Raw genomic sequence first — 21,693 nt, forward strand, 5'->3', positions numbered from 1 at the left:
ATGGATTTTACTATGTAGTTTAATAACTTTTGTTTAATAACTATTGTTCTAGACTTCCATTCATTCATAATGACATCTAGATGTGGCGACTTGCTTAAGTGTTTAGTATATGAAATACGTTGTTCGCAAACAAATACACATAAGGAAAGAGGTATCCAAAGTCCAATATGTTCAAAATCTGAGTATTCATCATAGGAATCCAAGTAATAAAATCTCCAGCTGCTGTGGCTATCAAATAATGCGCAATAAAACTAATCAATGTATCGATTTAGATCGATATTAAGGAAAGAGGATGAGCTATCGAAAAAGTTATCGGACGGCGTATAGCATTAGTCTCAAGCTTTTCTGGCTTACGGACGGAGGGAATGAAGGCAGATAGACGGACAGACTGACGAACAGAAGAACAAAGCTTGATCGAGCCAGTTCACCGTCTTGAGGTCTGCCTCGCTTCCTGCTGGCATTTGTAATTCAGTGTTCAGTATGCAAATAGATACTGAAATTCCTTACAAATTAATTGTAAAATTATATATTTTTTCGAAACATAAAACGTTTCTTGATGAAAATAAATATCAAATTAACTTTTTAGTATACGTTAAGGTGACAGTGCTCATTCATAGTGTAGAAATTTGTATACATAAAGACACGAAATTCGAAAACAATATTCAATTCTCTGACGGGTTGAAGGTGAGCATGCAGAATGCATTTAGCAAAGGGTATTCAATGAATCACTTTTGGTTTTAGTTAGCGAATTGAAGATGTGCAGCCCTTGCTGTGGACCTTGCTGCGGACCGTGCTGTTGTGGACCTTGTTGTGGACCCTGTTGTTGCGGACCCTGCTGCGGCCCGTGCTGTGGACCCTGCTGTGGTCCATGCGGAGGCTGCGGCAATAGCTGTGGCAGTTGCTGTGGGTCATGCTGCAGCCCCTGCTGCAGTCCATGCTGTGGACCTTGCTGTGGAAAGTGTGGACCTTGCTGTGGACCATGTTGCGGGCCCTGCTGCTGTCCGTGCTGTGGACCCTGTTGCGGCTCGTGCTGCGGTCCTTGTTGCGGTCCTTGTTGTGGTCCTTGTTGCGGCCCATGTTGCGGCCCCAAATGCTAAAACTGGGCTTGAGTCAGCCATTTAGCCACTTAAATTCAAGTGGATCGCACAATTATTACCATAAGTTCAACATAACCCGTTAGAGAATTGATATTAAACAGCCACACTTCGAATAATAGAAAAAGATAGCCTTTAAGCTAATGTTTGTTATTGCAAAATGTTTGCGAAAGGTAAACTAAGTGCAGCTGCAGAAATTTCCACCTGCACGAGAGAAAATTTGTCAAATAACGAAGAGCATGTAAAGTGGGAAAAGCTAGCCGCATACTCGCACAAATCGTATGTTGTTTTAGTGAGAAAAACACAGAGAAAAAGAGAGAGGGAGAGAGAGAGAGACTGATGTGGACCCTCAATATGCTGCTAATTGTATTCAAGCATCATCTCTTAAGGTTGCCTTCGAAGAGCTGTTTCCTTATTGCTTTAGTTTTCTTCAATCTAGCTCGTAGTGGAATTAGTTTTTGAACTGTAAGCTCCAGTACATATTAGACTATATTCCGTTTGCATAACGTCGCTGAGATAAGACAAACGGCTTCTGGCAGTATATTAATGAACACCAAAAAAAGAAAAAGAGAAAAGAAAAGATGAAACAATTTGTTGCTGCCGTCGTGTGTTTAGCTCAGGTAAAAGTTGGTCATTTAAAAGTTATATGAATTAGTACACAAAACTTTGTGTACGAAAAATTAATTAAAATATCAATTTCGGCAACACGACAGGGCCAGAACACGACAACAAACAACACACACGCAGAGCAAAGATTCGCAGGCGAAGTCGACGATGGCAACTATAAGAAACTGTGAGATGCTCTGACTCTTATTTCAAGTATTCCGCATAACCGGATGTTATTTACAGCTGCTGCAGCTGACACAACTTTCCATACTTAAATTAAACATTTTACACTGCAGATATAGACATACTCAAGCACACACACATACACACACGCAAGGGGCAGGAAAAGTTTAAATAAATGCTTGTTAAATGTCGCAAAATGGCCCGCAGCCTTTTACGGCACTAACTAAGTAACTTTGTTCGACATTCTGCGGCAGTTGCTTAACAATTTCACTGAAAATGCCCCAAAAGCATTTCCCAAGCAATACCACACACACTTTGTATATTTAGCTGCTACAGATACGGCTAGCTATAGACACAGGCCCAGCTACAGATACATTTGCAGCTGGCCGCGTTGTCGACTGGGTCCAGCTACAGCGAACTTAATTAGGGTTAATTAATGTTAGAAAAACACACACAAACCGAGAAAGCAAGAGAGAGACAATGAGATAGAGAGAGTGAGAGTAATGTGTGAGCGAGAGATATTGACTAACGACAAATTGGCATACAATTTACATTCGGCTGCAGCAGCTGAAGCAGCCAAACCGGAAATGAGTTTTCAAAAGGCCGGAAGGCAGCAATTATGCGACTTGCTTTGTGCTTCTCTTCTCTGGCTCGCTTTTGCACTGTGTAATAATTGCTCTGGATGCCGACATTCAGCCGCGCTTGCATCGCATACGCTTTTCCTGCTTGTTATTAGCTAGTTCATGCATGGTTCATATCTTTTTTGGGCCACACACAGCAGTACAGGTCCAGCCTAAAATTTGCTAGCTATGTATTTGCATATCATCATCGTACGAAAACTTTCGAAGAAAAGTAAAAAAAACTCGTGTGTGTGCTTTGTGTATGTTAACGCCTTGTAACGTGGCAGATCCAATTTGAAGGCACGCCTCCTCCCTTTCCTATCTCCCCTATCCTTTGGCCTTGCCTGTCAGCTAGGCTTTGGCCTTGTGCGTCGTGTCATTGGGCTGGCTCGTTATGAATGGCAGGCACCGTAGCTCACTTAATCTCTGCTTATACACGTTGTTTGTATTTTATTTTAGCTGCAGTGCAACTTGGGCCCAAAATTCTACAAGACACAGGCCCAGATAAAAGCTATTGATTGAGTGCAGAGCCGAAAATTGGTCTGTGAAATGCAGATCAAACACATTGAGAGTTGGGTGTAGTCAACAAGAAGACGCTCTGATGTGAGCCTTAAATCGTTATGCCTCTTAAAGTGAAATATATGTATATGAATACTTTAATATATCAGACAGAAAGAAGGTATATTTGATGTGAGCAGCTTATTTAGGCAATAAATAGCACATTATTTAGTCGTTTCTTAAGTCTCTATAAAATATGTCTAATATGACTAGAACTACAGAAGTTTATGCTCAGCTAGTATGTGTATACACATATATATTTTATGCTATCAGATATTGTCTCGGTTGCCGTGCGACATATATTGACCGTAAGGAATGCTCAATTTTTACCCATATTAGGTGAGCCTATTGCAGTATTTAAAGACCTGTCAGAAACAGTTTTTACTTACTTTTTGATACATAATATATTGGATGTATTTTTCCACAAATTAACTCAATTTACACGATTAGCACGTGAAGTGGCCTATTTTGACATATTTTTTTTAAATATGACAAAAATCGGAAAGGATAGATAGAGAGAGGGAAAAAATGTTGTTATGACAGCCATAAATATTTGATATGTGGACCAAGTACACGTACATAGATAGTGCGTTTTTTATGCATTAGCCGCTTTTAATTATGCCTTAAATAAACGCAATGACCAATGTTTGGGTTTGTATTGCAAACAACATGGCCAGCTGCAGTTGACGCGCTCTGACAAATTTTATGCATAAATAAATAAATAAATATTTGCGAAAAGCCACAGAGATATGCACACTATGTGCGCCATGTCGTCAACTAAATATATAATAAATAAAAAATAGATAGTGAAAACAAATATGCATTAAAATTTCTGTCAGCCATTAGATCACGCTTAATAGACCCTAATAGTCTGCGGCCTACAATTATGCGCCTCGCTGCTCGCCCTTGGAACTTCGAATCGTACATGTATTTTACGTTTGACGCGCTCTGGTTAAGTTTATTTATTATTCCATTTATTCCATTTAGTTATTAATTATGCAGCAATTTATGTGCTTATCAGTTTTCACCCAAAATTTGTCAGCCTTTACCACACGTGCAAAACGTTTACCTCACTCCCACACAGAGAATATGCATTTAGCTCTTGGTTTCGTTTCTCACAGCGGTTTCTGTTGCATTCGCCGGTTTGACATTTGACGGGGAATGCGGTTTTCTGTGTTTATATTGATTAAACACTAATACACTAAAAGCATTTCAGCTTCCGCTGCTCGATCATTTATTAAACATATACCACACAACAAATGGACAATTGGTTTGAATGCTTATCTTTAACATAAGCTTTAAATTCTATTATTTAATTTTTTATAGCTTGAATCGATAATTTTTCAGCTAAGCAAGCCTTAAGTGCTTAGCTGAAAAATTACCGATAAATGTATAAAATAATATTATTATTTAATATTATTAATGATGAAAAAATTAAAAATCATAACTTAAAATCTTTTATATAGTTACAGTTAATTTCTCGGTTATTAATAAAAATGAAATTGAAAGCAAAATACAAAAAAAAAAAAAAAATAATTTGAAGACCGTAAAATAATATATGAATTATTATTAAAAAAAAAACTATATCATATCAACATAATAATATTAATGATAAAATTAATAGAATAGAAAATAGTTTAAAATTGTATATAAATGTATATTATTTCATGACATTTAAACCCATAAAATAATATTTCAATTATTATTAAAAATAACATTAAAAGAAAAATACAAGATAGGATAAGCTAAATATAAATTAAATACAATAATAATATTATTTGGAATTGATATTTACTTAGCACACATTCCATTGACCAGATGCCGTTGGCAGACATACTCAAATTCAAACTGTAATTAGCTAATTAAAATGCATGTACAAATCCTGGGAAAGTTGTTGTAATGGCTATTTATGTAGCTGTTGGTTGTATCTTGTCTGTTGCATAATGAATGCAGCGAAATGTTAATTTCGCGGCTGTGTCACAAAAACATATTGGAAGAGAACATTAGTTTTCAATTTGCGAGCACAAAAGTTTTGTGTAACATTTGCTGAAAATTAACAAACTATAAAATTCTGTATAAAGCTTATGATAATGTTTGGCAGATTTAACAATTGAACAAAAGGCTTTGTTTCCCGGCGAATTAGCCGAGCGTTATGCAATTTCATAATTGACATTGACTTCAGTGCGGCAGATACAGACGCATTACTATCTATCTAACTTGCTCTCACTGTTGCTATCCCCCTACAAGCTAGTACGTGCTAAGCCCCACCTGTGGCTATATTCATCCATCATTAGCTGAACACAAAAAGGATTTTATGATGCGGTAATGGGGACATAAAAGCACGCACCTCCATTCACCGACCGCTCATATGGAGGCGTCATTCATACTTTTTTCACTGTTTTATGCCTTTTGAGCAAACAAGTTGACGTATTTTGAAGCTAAGCTCAGGCACATATACGCAAACGGACATAAACTGTCGCCCGCTGCCTTTCACACACATTTTAACTAAGCCACAACTTCTGCAACGTGTCATTCAAGCGACTCGTATAGTCGAAACTCCCCGACCGCCCAACCACAAGTTCCTCATAATGTGCATGGAACCACTTTCAGATCCTTTGCGATTGCTCTCCAGCTACTGACTTTTATGTACCCTACACCATTTAAGAGAGTTGACTGTTGCACACGGTACAAAAATACTGAAAGTCTTCAATGCTCATCTTTGCTGCTGTATTAATAATCAAATATCTCTGAGAATACTTGATACTTTGATTCCAATAACACGTTTTTAAGCTCGAATAGTTTACAATCGAAAGGTTGATTAGTGAAGCACAAAATGTGCATAAGAATCTCGTAAGGGATTATTAAATTTTTTTCTTTAGAATTCCTTAGAATTCACTACAGAGCATCACAGAGTTGTTCACACTTTTGCGCACTTTCTTTTTTATGAGCTTCTAGATAGGTGATATTCACACGTAGCCGCCTGGCTTTGGCCATAACTCAACGCTACGTTGCATAATTTAGTTTTCTACGCTTAATACAGTTTTACGGGTATTGCGCTGTAGCATGGGCAACCCTGCCCCGCTATGCTTCCAATCGAGCGCTAGGAGCCAGGAGTAGCGACAACATCGTCGGATGCTTGGCAAATACTTTAAAACGCATAAAAATTCCAACACGTCGTAAACTCGGTGCTTTTAACAACAGACGCCCCCGACCGCCTCATTCTCCCCTTGCCTTCTTGTTGCTCAGTACAGTTAACAGCACAACAGTCGGCAATCAACTATATACACACTCACAACAGACACACACACCTACACACACACACACGCAACGCAAGCGTGGCAGCTCGCTTTGTTGCAAGTCATGCACATCAGGTGAAGTTGTTGTTGCTTGTTGCTGATTGTTGTTGTTAACTGTTGGTTGTTGGTTGCTGGTTGCTGGTTGCTGGTGCTGGCCTCTCGTCTCACCGCGTCAGGGGCACCTTGTCTGTTCCGCTGCAGTTAACCTGCAAAGTAGCGCAATTTGTTGATAGCAGCTGAAATTTCATTTGCGAACAGTTTATATTTTTTATGCCATCTAATGATGGAGCCGCCGACAAGTGAACTCGATGTGCGAAAGTGTAACGTGTTCTAAACACGTTTTGCGCCATGTTAAAAAAATAGTAATAATAAAATTCTTTTTTATGTGTCAATTATGCGCAGTGCATATTTTTTAAAGACACGCGCCGCATGCAACTATCCTGCGAATAACTCTGAAATAATTGCGAGACGTGTGCAGCAAGCAGACACTCAGAGTTGAGTGTTGAAAAAGAGCTGCGACATACTTTAAGCAAGTGTGTCTTTTACTATATGCTATAGCATCAATTATAAAGCCCTTGCTCGAATAAGTAAGAGTGTATTCGACACAGGGCTATTACTTCACAGTTGTAGACCTTTAAACCCGTGTACCTTGCTGCACATTTAGATCTAGAACGCTTAATAGAAATTCGCTTTTAACAAATACCAATCAGTACTGCCTTACGGTCCGATAAGTCTCGCTTCTTCTTATGTTTGCAGCACTTGTCGGGGCGCACCTGAGTTTAGTTTTGGGCAGGGCCACACATTAATATCACTTTACCTCAATCTGTCCAATTTTCCAATAAAACTCCAGAAATCTGAAAGTTGCAAGCGCTTTAAACAGCAATGACAAGCCGTAAGCCAGGCAACAGCTTCATGTTGTGCGGCCTGTGTGTGTGTCGGTGCTGGTGTGTGGCAACAAAACTGCCTTTTAACTTTTACATAAAAACAACGCAGCCGGCAGCAGTTAGTGCAGCTGAGCGCCAGGACCCAGTAAAGGATGCAACTTTCAGCTGCTAAACGAAAATATAAAACACTTAACTCGTCTATGCTGATGCTGGCGTAGACTCACTCAAACTGTGGAACGCTACGTGCCAGAATTGCCTCAAACCAAACTTAAGCACACACAACAGATACACACACATCCACACACACCACATGGCTCAAGCTGAGTCTGGTGACGCCCTACAGCGGCAACAATTTGATGGCACTCTGCGACGACACTCTGGCTGCGGGGAACAGCCCTACGATGAGGCTATAGCAGGGGTGGGTGGGCAAACAAACAAGAACAAGAACGACCGGGCAGTTACACTCCAGACACTGGCCCCACCCGTTGGACTGGCTGTAAATTTGGGTCAGTTTTTGGCAGCAGACAACAGGCAGCAGCCAAAATGCTGCTTCATCCGGCTGCCAATAACAAACAGTGGCAATAGGTCAATCAAATAGACCCGAAAACTACAATTTCTACTTTTATTCTATTTACAGATCGGCTGGCGATAATACAGAAACTTAATTGAACCAATTACAAGACAAGCCTGGAGCACAATCACTGTCTATGCAAAATATAAAAAAATATATTCATAAAATTTATTTCTCCTCATAAGATATTTTACTCTTATTTAAGGAACTACAAAAATTCTTAAACTTGAAAATTCAGTTGAAATATAGATTTATAAAACGAAGCTAAAGACATTACTAGCCAGAGCAGATCATTTCATCTTTTGCATTACCATAAAGCCAAATAAAAGAGATCTAAGTACTTTTTATGCACAAATTAGCGCGACACACCCACTGTAACACTTACAGTCGCATTCAATAAAAAGCGCGGCTTACACTGGCCAAACTATAAGATATGCGTGGAGGCGGGGTGTTGGAGGATCTTTTGCTTGGCTTTAATAAATAACAGGCAAAGTTTAAATTGCCGTTAGCATAAATTATGAGCAGTTAGAGCCTTTGGCTGCTGCATTCAGTCAAAGTCGACGCCATTTTGGCTGCGCCTTTGGCGCATACAGAAAAAAGTTGCCAACGCAACGGGGCGTCGATAGTAGGGGATCGCGAAGGGATGCGGCTGGCGCAAAGGAAGCTATGAATTCTGGCCAGCTTTGTGTGGCTAGAGAGAACGGAAGGTAACAGCAGTAAGATTTCAATTTGCCTGCTCGCTGTTTATGGGCCAGAGGAAACGTCGACCGAGTCATAAAGCATTTCCTGCACTCATGAATCGACTGCAGCAGTTGCACTTGTTTGTGTTGTTGCAGCTGCTAAAGTTCTTGGTTTTCTTTTTTTTTTATTTCGTCAGGATCCTTAGAAAATGGAACACAGGAGTCAGCTAGCCAGCCTGGCTGCCTTGGTGAGTATTTCCTGCAGCCTTGGGCGAGTATTATTCGCCGCGGGTTGCCATTACATTTAGCTAGCGGCTCCTCTCGCTCACCTGCTACAACTACAGAAGACTCACATTGGCGTCGCCCATTCCCATTCGAAGCGCTCTGGCTGGCATGTTGCGTCTCACATTCAGACCGCAAGTATTTCGCATTGTTTGCCGTCGAATAAACCAAATAAAAAAAGAAAATGTTGCCCGCACACAGTTCGTGTTTATTTGTTATGCGTGGGTGTAGGGAATTCCATTATCCTGGCCTGCAGCCTGGCTAGGCAGGATCTGCGAACGCCTCCGGTATTTGCGGCATGCATTCCATACGACCCACACAGCTCGCACTGCAAATGCCTTGCTTTAAGTATATTATTTAATTGAGAAAATGTCAGCAATTCTGACTATTTTTAATTTTCTCTATTTTTTCTGATATTATTAAAGACGCTTTAATAATCTCGCATGGTGGGTAAAAGTTTTCAATTTAAGTATATATTACTTTTAAATTGGTTCCTGACATAAAGAAATTTTTCCTTCATTGGAGCATATAATCCTTTTTAGTTCCTTTATGGAATTTCTGTCAGCTTTAAATAATTGATTTCTGTTTGGCATCATTAAATTTTACATTCTGCATTTTAAATTTGAATTTGACAACTTAAGCGTTCGTTTCATGTTTGATTTAGAAGCCAAATTCCCATGAGCTTGTCAGCATTTTATCAACAATTCGTTAAAACTCGTAGAGCTTAGAATGTCTTTTTAAAGTGCTGTCAGATTCGATCGATGTTACTCGTTTGGTTTTTTTTTTTCACAAAAGCAAAATATGCGGCTCGAACTAACTGTTTTTACCGGGCTGCATTGGCTTATTAATAGAAAACTAATTTTGTTTTTAATCTAGACAGCTCCAACCACAATTTGTATGCTTGACTTTGTCAACGTTTGCGCCACACCTCCTTTTTCAAAGTGTCATTTGCATTTAAAATTTCGAACAATTTTTTTTTTTGGCTTGCACCAAAAATGCACTGAAATGAATTTTAGCATAATGTGGCAGTGTGCGTGTATGTGTGTGTACTTGTGTGTGCCTGTGCCAAAGCTGCGAACAAAATTCACTGGAGAATTTGACAGAGAGGCGACAAAAAGCGCAGACCGGGATCCCAGGACGAGCACAGCGAGTCGGCGAATGGCCCAATGGTTCGACTCTATATGCAAATTACGCGCATTGCACTGTCATGAATTGTCACCCATTTTCCGACTGAGATGCTTCGACACGCGTCCAGGCCGCATTCACTGGCGTTTGAGGGAGACATGGGCTGAATGAGGGGCTACAGAAACAACCGCATGAACATTGACAGGGCCGATACGAGGCGAGTCGTTTCGAGTTGCGATGGGACGAAGCCAAACCGCAAACGTTCAGCCCGCATTTGACACAGCGCTGTAGCGTCACGCTTTTGCAGTACTCATACGCCCCGTGCGCCGGTAGACGGCATGAATATATTTGCAGCTAATATGGCCGACCAAATGGCATGGAATTGCTAATTTTATCAGCGTGTGCTCGTGTGTAATGGCGAATCCCTTTGCCTTTATACGTCATTCCGGCATTCGGCTAAGAGACAATTGTGCACCACATTGCGCATACGCAACGTGGGCAGACTGACGTTGGCGCCGTATCTATGCGCTAGGCCATGATACATTTAATGCTAGCCATTTCGTTCGGCCGTAAAGATTGATAATTATGTTGGGCTAATATTATGCGCCATAAAAATATACATCAAAAGCAAAAATGTATGTATTTTATGACAATCATTTTGCCTGCTCTCGGCAGCAGTATCCAATGAATATAAACAATAACAATTGAAATAATAGCAAAAGCGTATCCTATCGGCGACTCGCACTCGGCCGCGTTGATGTGGAAGGACAACAGACCAAAATCCTGCATGTTGCCAAACGCCTCCACGCCCCGACTCCCAATCTAGCCACCTTTCCCGCTTCCTCTCTGTAGCTGGCCATGTGCTTCTATTCAGAGTCTCTGTCTTTTTGTCTACCCAACGATTTAATCGCAGTAATGGAAATGTCTTTTTTCGTTTTATTAGAGGTTTCCATTTCAGCGTATTTCTATTCGAGCATTTGCCATTTCAATTTGTAATATTTTTTGCGGCCCTAGATCTGGTTGGTTTTTCCAAAGAGTCAACACAAAAAAAATGTATTGTAAAGGAAAACAATCCAATGATTTGCATTATTTACGAACGCCCACTGCCAATCGCACAGCTGACACAGTGAACTTTTCGCACAAATATTTGCATATATAGGTCAATCTGGAGATTTCGAAATGTCACTTGCATATTATTAAGGAATATACTCATATATATAGAGCGTATATTAAAGGTTTAAGGAGGACTTTTAACATACCGATCAAATATCTTCAGTAAGTTATATGCCATATAATAATAAGTAGTATAATGCTTCGAATAAAATATCTATAATTAACATATTCCTTATTTTAAAACTCATCTATTTATTAATTTATTTTAAAACTCTCTTTAATATTCTAAGCTGTACAACCTGCTCTGAGAGTGCCTTCTCAAGAAAAATTCATATACTTAACAAACAATAAAGATTATGGTAGTTCATTACAGTAGTTTATAGCCCCAGATGCAACTGGCTGCACGAGCTGCTGCCCCTGCAGATCCCTGCATTCGATAATATAGATTTATGGCTGACGCAATATATGTACACGCAGATAGTGAGTACACATGTAACTGTTACTGTTGCTGTAACACTAACTATAACTGTAACTCGTCTCAGTAGTGGGGGCACTTGACTAGGTCCAAAGTTGATATTAAACCCGCGCGGAATGAACAACTTTCTAAACAAATGCCGGAATTTGTGAGTACAAATGCAGCGCTCGATGCTGTTTGCTCTCTCGGGTTAATATTTTCCCTCTCTCTCTCTCGGTCCCTCTATCTCTCTTTTTCGCTGTGCGTGTCGCCGAATTTATGGCTAACAATATTTTTGAAAACTATGTGAGAGCTGAAGACTCTAGAAGCAAGTCGTGAAGCTAGTCAGGGGGGTCGGGACACAACGCACAACAAATGGCAAACAACGTAAATAAACAACGCGCTGATGCCGACTGTCGGGCGTGAGGGTTAGAATATCGGGTATTGAGGGATCGGGGAATTTGGGGGATATGGCTATGAGGATGCGAGTTGGCTGAAACGGAAGGAACAGGAACAATGCGGCAGCGTAATTTGAATACACAATAGGAGCAGTGCTCCGGCTTTCAGTTCTCTATGGAGCAGGCATCAGGCGGGATGCAGCCGGCAGCAGGCAGCGGGCTGGAGGCAGAAGGCAGGATGAAGCAGTGCACCCACTCGTTTGGTTTTATCTTTATGCGTCGTATGCTTCTTGCTTTTATGTTAGTTTTTTGCATGTTTTTTGTGTTTTTTGTGCGCTTATTGCATTTGTCTCGATTCGTTTGGTTCGCACAAAAACAAATTGCCGGAAGTATGCAAATGCATGATGCAGCTTATCAGATATTGTTGGAGAGCTTTCGGTTCTGATCCCGGCCTCCCAGCTAGCTGGTTGGCTGACTGGCTGACTGGCTGGCTGGGCGTGGCACTCTTCGCACTCATTTGCCTTGCAAAAGGCGCTCCACACTATGGAGATCTTCGCTGTAAACAAAAGTAAGGCGACAGCAAATAACTCTCAGGGACACTTGTACCGAATTGAACTGTCAGCTGCAGCGGATACTTTCTCCTGCTCGCCGCCATCTCCCGCATTCAACTACCAGCTTCCTACCACATTTCCCTTCTGCCCACCTCTGGGCCATCTCTCGCCAAAATTGAATTACATTTTCACTTCACTTTATGCTAAAAAGCCGTCAGAAGGCAAAAGCCAGATAGCAGCAGCGCAGATAAAAATTAATTAAAATCTTGACAGTTTTTTATTTTTTCTGTCTGCCGCAGAACTTTCATTTTTGCCAGTTTTTCAATTTGTAGAGCCCCTCTATTTGACTCTATAGGGATACAAAAAGTCAGACTCCATCTATACAAAGGCAATCTGCGATAAATAATTAAAATGTTTTATAAAAATAATATTGCCATAACAGCTACGAGTCTTATGTGGCAATGCATTAAATTAGAAAAGCCACTTTGTGGAAAATTTACTTTATTTCATGGTTTTGCTAGCAGATTCCTCTAGTTCATTTTGACCGCTCCACTCCGTTGTCAATTCTTATTGTCAGCTTCAAAAAATATATAATTCACTGTCAAGCGACATCCGATGTCATTTATAATAGCTCGAACTTTGTGACATTTACACAGAGTCCGATAAAGTCCAGTGTTGTCCGGACTTTGTCGAGCCGTGGCTTGATGTTAATGTTTTTCCTTTTGTTTTCTGTCCCCTCAGCAAGTACTTGGAATGTTTTCTGCATCACTTATACATGATTATTTCATATTTCCATACTTTTTACACGCTATCATGTAATGCAATGTCCGGCTCCAACTTTAGCTTGCAAGCCCCAGGGGGATGTGAAGAAATTCTATCGTTCAGCTCTGAAACTTATTGATAAATGATTGTGAGGGATTTTTATTGGCTGTGCTGTCACAACGCTTGTGTCTGGCCCCCTGTTGATTGCCTCGACAGCCGCAACACCCAACATTTTCCCAGATTGTTGTTAAATGGGGGATACCCGGATGCATAGCTGCCGGAGCTGGACCGTACGCTCTGACACCCAGCTGCCTGTCCTGTCTTCAGTCTTCTTATCAACAGTTTAGCGGCTTCTGTGTCTGACAGGTGAATAAAAGCAGCTGTCAACACTTTTTCCCTGCTGCTGTTCATATGTGTGTCAGAATGTTTGTGTGTATGTGTGTGTGCTACTTGTGAAATTCCAACTCCATTAATTTTGATATAGAGCATATTGATTTTGTTTATGATCGCTTTGTTTTGCCCATGTGCTATAAATTGTGTAGATAAGCTTAGACATTATGGTTATTTTATGACCTTTTCCAACACTGGCAAGAAATATTAAAAGCTTTTGGCATCTTTTAAAGCAGCACAATATATTCATATAAAGACCTTGACCTAACAATATAAAACCCTTTAATTAAGATGAGTGCACTCATGGAATTCCTGTAAAACTATTTTACATAAAAGCTTTGCAGGGCCAACAATGGAGTATTTTAAAGGGAATTGAGAAACCAATTATGAAACCAAATACTTTCCCATATCGACAGCATTCAATGGCAAGTTTGTACAAAAATATTTCAGAACAAATAACATATGTGTGTGTGTGCACAGTCGTGAGAAGTGCGCTTAATATCTAAACCGATTTCCATCATTGAAATATAAAATTTTTATTAGCCAATTACGACTAATTGGTGCATGTGGTAAACCTCTTAAAGAACCGAATGACAATCAGAGACAAAGTCGTCATTATTGAAGGCAAATTGAGCCGCAATCCGAAAGAACATTTTATGCCCAACTTCGAATGTCATAAAGTAATACCATACCATAAGGTGCTGACAGGAGCTCGGCTAGAGCTTGTTTGCGAGTGGGAGCGCAGAGTGGAGAGTGGCAAGTGGACAGTATGTGAAGGAAAAAGCCAATGCAGTTTTGCTTTTAAATCCGCACATTGCTGTACAATTTATTGATACACTCTGCTTGCAATAAAAATTGATGGCAAAAACACATTTACACTGACAAAGCAAGAGGCGGCTGCGAGCGGAGGTAGCAGTGTAGTGGGTTGACAGCTATAATTTTTCATTTCATTGTTTTGTTATTGTATTTTGCTTTTTTTTTCTTTTTTTTTTTGGAGTGGGGGGACCGTGGGAAAATTGCGCGCGAACGCGAATGGATAAAGTGCGCCGACAAAAGCTAAAGTAGCAAAAGGCAGCGGCACAAAATTCTTTCTATGCTGCAGAAGAAAAATTCGTGAAAATGGCAGACGGAACTGGAAGCGAATTTTTTATATTTATTTCGGCGGGAAAAAACAAACAAGCAAAATGCGCAAATGGCATCGGAAAGTGGAACAGCACGCGGGGCAGAGCACAGCACTGGAATGCGAGAGACAGCCACTGCGACAGCTGAAAACTGCAATAAAACCAAAACGGACGGAAATGAAAGCACAAAAATAATGTCCCTAGCTAAAAAGGAAAGTGAAAAGTTTTCCCACAACCAAACGAAAATAAAAGCAAAAATAAAGCAATGCTCATAAGTAAAATACGCCCAACACCCAACGAAATAAATGAAGCAATGGAAAATGAAATAAAAACAATGTAAAGCTGGCCAAGAACCAAAGCGAAGCGCTGTTGATTTTATTTTTATAGCCATAATTTATAGACGGACTGCATGGCGTATACGCAACGCTCATGGTTGCTCACGCACATTATAGTGCTTAAGTGTGCCGGAATGTCTTAGTTTTTCTTTTGCCCCAGCCCAGCTTCAACTGCCCAGGGAACAGTCAAATTGGAAGCCAATCGGCGGGTGGACAGCCCCGTCAGAAGGGGCTGCCTGGCTGGCATGCAAATCATTTTTAAATGCTAACAAATTTCGGTCAATTTATTTGAAGCTGCTTCAGAAATAAATTACAACAAAGCCGCAACCGCATGGAAAAAGTTATGAATAATGTTTAAAAATAGAGACCCTTATCCCTTCCATCCGCTCCCTCTACGCAACGCAGTGGCAAATAAATCAATCTTACGCCCAATGCCAAGCCAAGAGGTAAAAGTCAATGAGGCTGCGGGCCTGGGCGCCCAGTAACTTTGCTGTAAAAGTCGAGAAAAGCACAGAGCGAAAAATCAATAAAGATATTTTATAAGCACGATATAAGTTGAGGTAATAGTTATTGGGGCTGTGTGGAGGGAGCCAACTGTAAAGTTTTTGCCCTGAGCCCAGTTATGGCATATAAATCCAACAGAATTCTTTATGGCCACCCATCATTCGGCTCCACTTCTGGCAGGCTTCTCTGGTCTGTTTCTCTCTGTTCTTTCTCTCTCACTTTCTCCTTCTCTCTCTCTCTCTCTCTCTCTCTGGCATATTTGTCTGCTCATTTGCGTTGCCTTTTGCCTTGCCTTTTTTTCATCCGGCTTCTGTCTCTCGCTTGATCATTTACAATTCAACATTTTGCTGGAGCTCATGAATTATGTTTTCATGTTTTCCTTTTTTCACTTCTGCTTTTTTTCAGGTCTGTGGCGACAGCGAAAAGTACGCTAATAGCTTCTTATAACAGCAATGGGGCGAAAGCAAACGTAGATTTCTTTCTTTTTGTGTTTTTTTTTTTTGCAATCCAGATTTTCACTCAACACTTTTCCAGCGAAAAGCTCTAAGTAAAACCAATTAAAGGGCAAAGTTAAAGCAATTTTTGGCTGAATGGAGCTGTGATTAAGCCGCCGGCTGCACGGCCCGCCAGCCTCTTGGCTAAGTGAGTTAACCGTTTCAACATGAAGTGCACGTACGATTGAATGTGACTATTTGCATACGAGCACGTGGCAAATGCAGGCGCTGAATAAAAAAAATAACGAAAGCATAAAAGCCGTGTCAGCCCACAGGACGTATGCGTGTTAAACAAAAAACCCAATTTATGCAACCAGCTGCGGCAACACTTGCCCTGGCCAAAGAGTTAAGCCAATTTACCCGCGTGAATGCGATATTGGATTAGAGTCTGAATATATCACATATTAGTTAGTTAGTTAAATGAAATCTATCTCTGTTGTAACTGGCAGAGAAAATCTGAGTAATAAATATTCTGCGCCTTTGATACCTTTTACATGACATTTATTTATTCAATTATGCCAGGGTATCTAATTGGCGACTTTTCGCACTTAATTGCTTTTTCATTTAATTCAATATTTTTATTCATCGCTGTGCAGCAGTTTAAAATCGTAAATTTGCAAATTTCGTCGAACACAGTTGCGGCCCCTCCGGACTGAACTCGATATTACAATATCGGACAGACAGCCACTCAGTCATTTAAAATGTTAATCACATATACTCGGCCAGAGTTCTGTTCTTTTATATCTGCAATTCAGCTGCAGCTACAGCGAGGATGAATATTTCCACAGCATACCAACATGAATGTTTGTTCGAAAGAAATAACTTTCAGAAACTCGCTAAACCCACGCAAATCCTGGGTTTCTTAACACATATTAGAGTATTATATTATTAGAGTACTCTAATAAAAGTATACCCTGTTTCAAAATTATCAGGCCAACTATTTCGAGGAATCACACAGAATTGCTTGAAATGGAATTACCTAAATGACACATAGCTCATCTGCCGAGCGCATCTAAATCGGTAGGCATATACATGACTCTTAAATATATAAACCAATTACTTATTTGCTTTTCATCAGTTGGCCAAGTTTCAGCAATAATGCTTAATCATAAATACATAAGCTGAGGTCAGGAAAACTTTTGGGTTATCTGAGTGCAATAAAAGCTTTTAATTTGATTAATTAACCCAAAAGCAATTTGGCCACTTTGTTAATTGGCTCGAGGAGTGGAACTCGCTAATTAAGCAAACTCAAATTAAGTAATTGAAATTTTATTTGCAATCAGAACAGACATAATGGAAATACTTTCAAATGATTTTTAAGAAAACTCACCAATTGTCATGCAGAGAATGCTGCCAATAAGTAACTGCGTCAGCTGCTTGGTGCGATGTGGTTGTCTGCTGCTGCTGTTGGTGGTGGTAGTGGTGGTGGTGGTGGTGGTGATTGTGGTGGTGCTGCTGCTGTGGCTGCGGCTGTGGGCCATGCTAACGGCGTCTATTCGCATTTTGGATCGATTTTTCCACAAGCGCAGCATAATGCGCCCTTCCTCTCGCAGGGCTAGAGATTAATGTTCACCTACGCAGAAATAATGCGAATCTTGGCACTTTCACTTCAATTTGGCTGCACTGGTGGAGACGGAGGCGGCAATTGCCGCGCCAGAGATATGTAAACGCATTTAGCACCTAGCCAAAAGTAAAATAAAACTTTATTTTTCCCTTTGTATTTTATGCTGACTGCGGAAACTCGTGGCGTATTCGCAATGTGCAAGATCCTGATTTGTGCACACGTTGACGGAATTCGCCAAATAAAACTTATTTGTCATTTATATATATCGTATATATTGTTTATCGGAGTCGAAGAATCGGCGTTTTTTATGGGACGGCTCGTTCGCTTTGATTTTATGGCCAATTTTATTGAGCCAAAGTTTTTACGCTTCCGATGATAATTTTTGCATACGATTATTTATTTGTTTATTGTTTTAGCTTATCAATAGTTGCTGTTGTTGTTCGAGCTTGCTCTATTTGTATACACACTCCACTTGCTGCTGAGTAAATAGACCTTGGCCCATTGCCATTGGCGGGTGGGTTCTACTTGAACAACTTGGCTGAGCTGTTATTCTTGTTGGAAAAACAACATCTGTCAGGTTTGGGAGCCAATTTCGTATCCTTTGGACTTGTATACGTTCTCTGTGTCTGTCCGCTTGTGTGCGGACGCATTTATCTGGAATGAAACAAAGGGCAATCAGGGTTTTTAATGTAGCGTTAATAGTAGTCGAGAATCGATTTATTTTTGGACTGCTAAATGCCAAGTGATTTACTCTACTTAGCTCTATTGATAGGCGTGTGCAAGTTAGTGTGTGTGTGTTGGGCGTGGTCAGCACAATCTCGTATGGAGTGTGTGAGTATTATTGTAGATAATTGCTTTTGCTGCTTTCGTGTTTAGTTTTGCGCTCAATTAATTATCTCAAGTTACGCCATTTGCGGACTTAGTGAACCCAATTGGCCCTGCCACTTGCCGCAGCTAATGCAATTTGTATTGAATGCCACAACACATATCACTAAAATGCATCATTCCATTTATATTGTCTCTTATCTAATTAACCATGAAAACTGTTTAAGAAACTTGGGTAGAGAAATTAACATTAAGTAAATTGTTTAATTTGATTTTAATGTCTTAAAACTATGATGAACATTTAATCGCCTTCAGAAGAACTTTTCTTGACTAACAATATAATTTAATTTAAATTTTATTTTTGTTTAAAATGTATTCTCATCTCGTTGCCTGGTTTTTGGAGAAGTTTTAGTTGAGATGTCGAATGGCTCATGCAACTTCCGTCTCTTTGTCTGGCGTTCTTTGAGCTACTCTTAGGTTTGCCAGTTTTCTTCACATTTTCTGTAGCCGAAAAGTGAAAAAACTGACAAACAGAAATTCATCTTCATAATTTTGCACACGTTACTGCCAAGTCATCTACATAAAAAAACACACGCACACAAATACACGCATGACACAAGTAGTTGTGTGTGTGTGTAGTTACAAGTCAGCGAAAGTGAAAGGCGGAGGCAGTAATGCTAAAAGGACATTCCCAGATGCAGGAGCTGTACCATTTTCCAGTATCAGTACCCAAGCCAGAACAGAGCGCTCATTCCCCTAACAACGGACCCCCGCTCGAGCCCTGTGGCCCCTCTCACGAATGTAGGCCACTGGCAAAATGTTGACTTTAATGTTGCTGTCGCTTAAAATTTATGCAGCTGACGGTCACAGCTCTCGTCCCGGCTGTCAGCTGGCACAGAGAGCCAAAAGGGCCGAATGAAGAGGCGGGCGTGGCACGGCGTGGCCTGGCGTGGTAGCGTGCATCCCGTTTTATGGGCGGCACAGACAAGTGGGCGTTGCACGAGAGGGCCAGTCGAGCGTGCATTTTTCACGAAAATTTGAAGCACCAGACACATCTGAAGATTTATGCGGGTCGCTTAATAACTCACACACACACACTCACACACAAATACACACAACGATGAACGTAATTAAAAAGTTTGTCTAAACAATTCTCTAATTAAATATTATTTGCCAGTCGAGGCCACATTGAGCTGTCGTAGTTTAAACAGAGTTTTAGAATTCCAGGAATAAGTGTATCTGGGTGTGGGTGTGTCTGTGCCTGTATGTGTATGTGAATGGGTGTGGAGAGGGTTTTATAGCTTGAATATTAATGACTTGACATTTAGCTCGATGAAATTTGTGCAAAAGTTTCGCAACAGCTATGCCACAAATGTTGCTCAATTCGGTTGTGTAGGGTTTTCTATTCGTCTGTTCGTCCGTCTCGTCTCATCTCTTCTTGTCTGGCACGTGTCGTTAGATTTGGCGGGAAGTATAAAATTCCATCAGAACACCCAGCAAAATAGCATGGAAAAGTCAACCACATGGACCACTCTACTTCACCAACCACCAGCCACCACCCATAATAGCTTAATGGCAAAACCACCAAGTACATAGTTGAGCAACCAAATTGAGCAGCTCTTACTTATTCTAGGTGAACAAAGTCAAACACTTCCAACCATTTGCAACCTACAACTATTGATAAGTGCAGCGGGGCCAGAGGAGATCAGGTAGCAGATGGCACAGGAGTGAGGACATATGCAATTAAAGCACACAACATATAGACAACAAAATATTCTCACTCTGACTGCGAGAGTGTAAAGTGAGTGTGGACATTAGATTGGCATTTAAAAAGTTTTCAAAATAGAACATATAAACAGAGATACATTAATGAGATCTTTCTTGAGCTTATTTAGCTGAGATACTTTGATTCAACGAAACTTCTCACTGACAGCTCAATCCACTGGCTGACCGCTCCCGAGGTAAATAGAAGCTCGACTTAGCATATCATGGCACGACAGTTAGTCTAAGGTCCTAGATTCTGCGTCCTATCATAATAATAATATATAATAATAATAATGTTATCTAATTCTATTTATAGCAGTTACAATAATAAGCTCCATTTGGCTGTATTTGTCTACAATTTAAGGCAACTAAAAATAATACATATTTGCATATATATATATATATATATATGTATGTATATATATATATATATATATATATATATATATATATATATATATATGTATGTATATATATATATATATATTTATATATATATATATATATATATATAATGTTGAAAATTAATTAATCAAGAAATTCATGCTCTTGATAATTGCTTTATTATGTTGAAGCTTTCACACTTCAGCTAAGTTAATTAAAGTTCATCAGAGTCCTATTCATGTTGCAGCTTAGCTGAATTAATAATTAATTTGAGTTGCTTTTGTGACTAGCGTTGTTCACAGTGTATTTATGTTGATTAAAATGTGGGCGCATCCAAAAAGTTGCAATTCAAATCCTATGAATGAATTCTGCTTTAGTTAAAGTTTGTTTTCCATTTCGGAAACAATATACTCAGTTCAGATAGTTGCTCTATACATTTGCTGCTGCATTGTTGTTGTTGTACTTGTTACAACTACATGTTTCTTTGAGCAATGTATTTCTTTTTTTCTGTTTTGTTGTGACGCAACGCTTTGCGCTACTCTCGGGGGAAATTTATCTAAATGTTGTTTCAAAACTTCAACTTGGTTGAGAAAGACCGTGGCGTACTCTACATGTTGCCATTTTTCGCACTCACTCTGAATCTGTTTCTGCCTCTGCAGACAGCGTACATTGGACAATGCCTCGTCCCCGTCCGCTCTGTCGCCTGCTCTGCCATCACTTGGCTGTTGCTGGGGCACAACATGTAGCACAGTTGACACAACTAAAGACATTACACAACAGATTACGTATACGCCGCTGTATTTTAGTGTGTGCGTCTGTGTTATGTATGTGTGTGTGGGTGTGTTTTGCTATTAAACTGTGCTACTCTCACGCACAAAGTGCTGAGCAGATTTACAACAACAAATTTTTATGTTATTGGTGTGAGAGAGCGTTGACGACCCAAAGCCCCATCTAACTCCCCTCTTTGACAAGCCTCGACCCCGCACTGGCTTATAACGAGCTACATGCTGTGTGTGTGAGTGTGAGTGTGTGAATGTAGTAGTTGTTCGACCTTCAACAGAATTAATGTTTTTGCACCCCAAACCCCATAGGCTAACAAACTCCATCTCCTCTAGCTGCTGCTGCTGCTGCTGCT

At 40.1% G+C, this 21,693-nt stretch overlaps 1 protein-coding gene across 3 annotated transcripts in view; it reads right to left on the reverse strand.

The window, feature by feature from the left end:
* Window positions 1-21,693, reverse strand: part of LOC111592389 (hemicentin-2) — a 64,560-nt gene that overhangs the window by 17,734 nt on the left and 25,133 nt on the right. For all 3 annotated transcript variants that reach the window (XR_002750940.2, XR_003944144.1, XM_023304565.2), the window contains exon 2: window positions 17,352-18,239. Coding sequence is in view for 1 of the 3 variants with exons in the window: in XM_023304565.2 (XP_023160333.2) it covers window positions 17,352-17,553 (202 nt within the window). In the remaining 2 variants the exon portion in view is untranslated. The remainder of the gene's footprint in view (window positions 1-17,351; window positions 18,240-21,693) is intronic.

The sequence above is a fragment of the Drosophila hydei genome, unplaced genomic scaffold (genome assembly GCF_003285905.1).
Source record: "Drosophila hydei strain 15085-1641.00,03,60 unplaced genomic scaffold, DhydRS2 tig00000063-arrow-pilon, whole genome shotgun sequence".
Classification (NCBI taxonomy): domain Eukaryota; kingdom Metazoa; phylum Arthropoda; class Insecta; order Diptera; family Drosophilidae; genus Drosophila; species Drosophila hydei.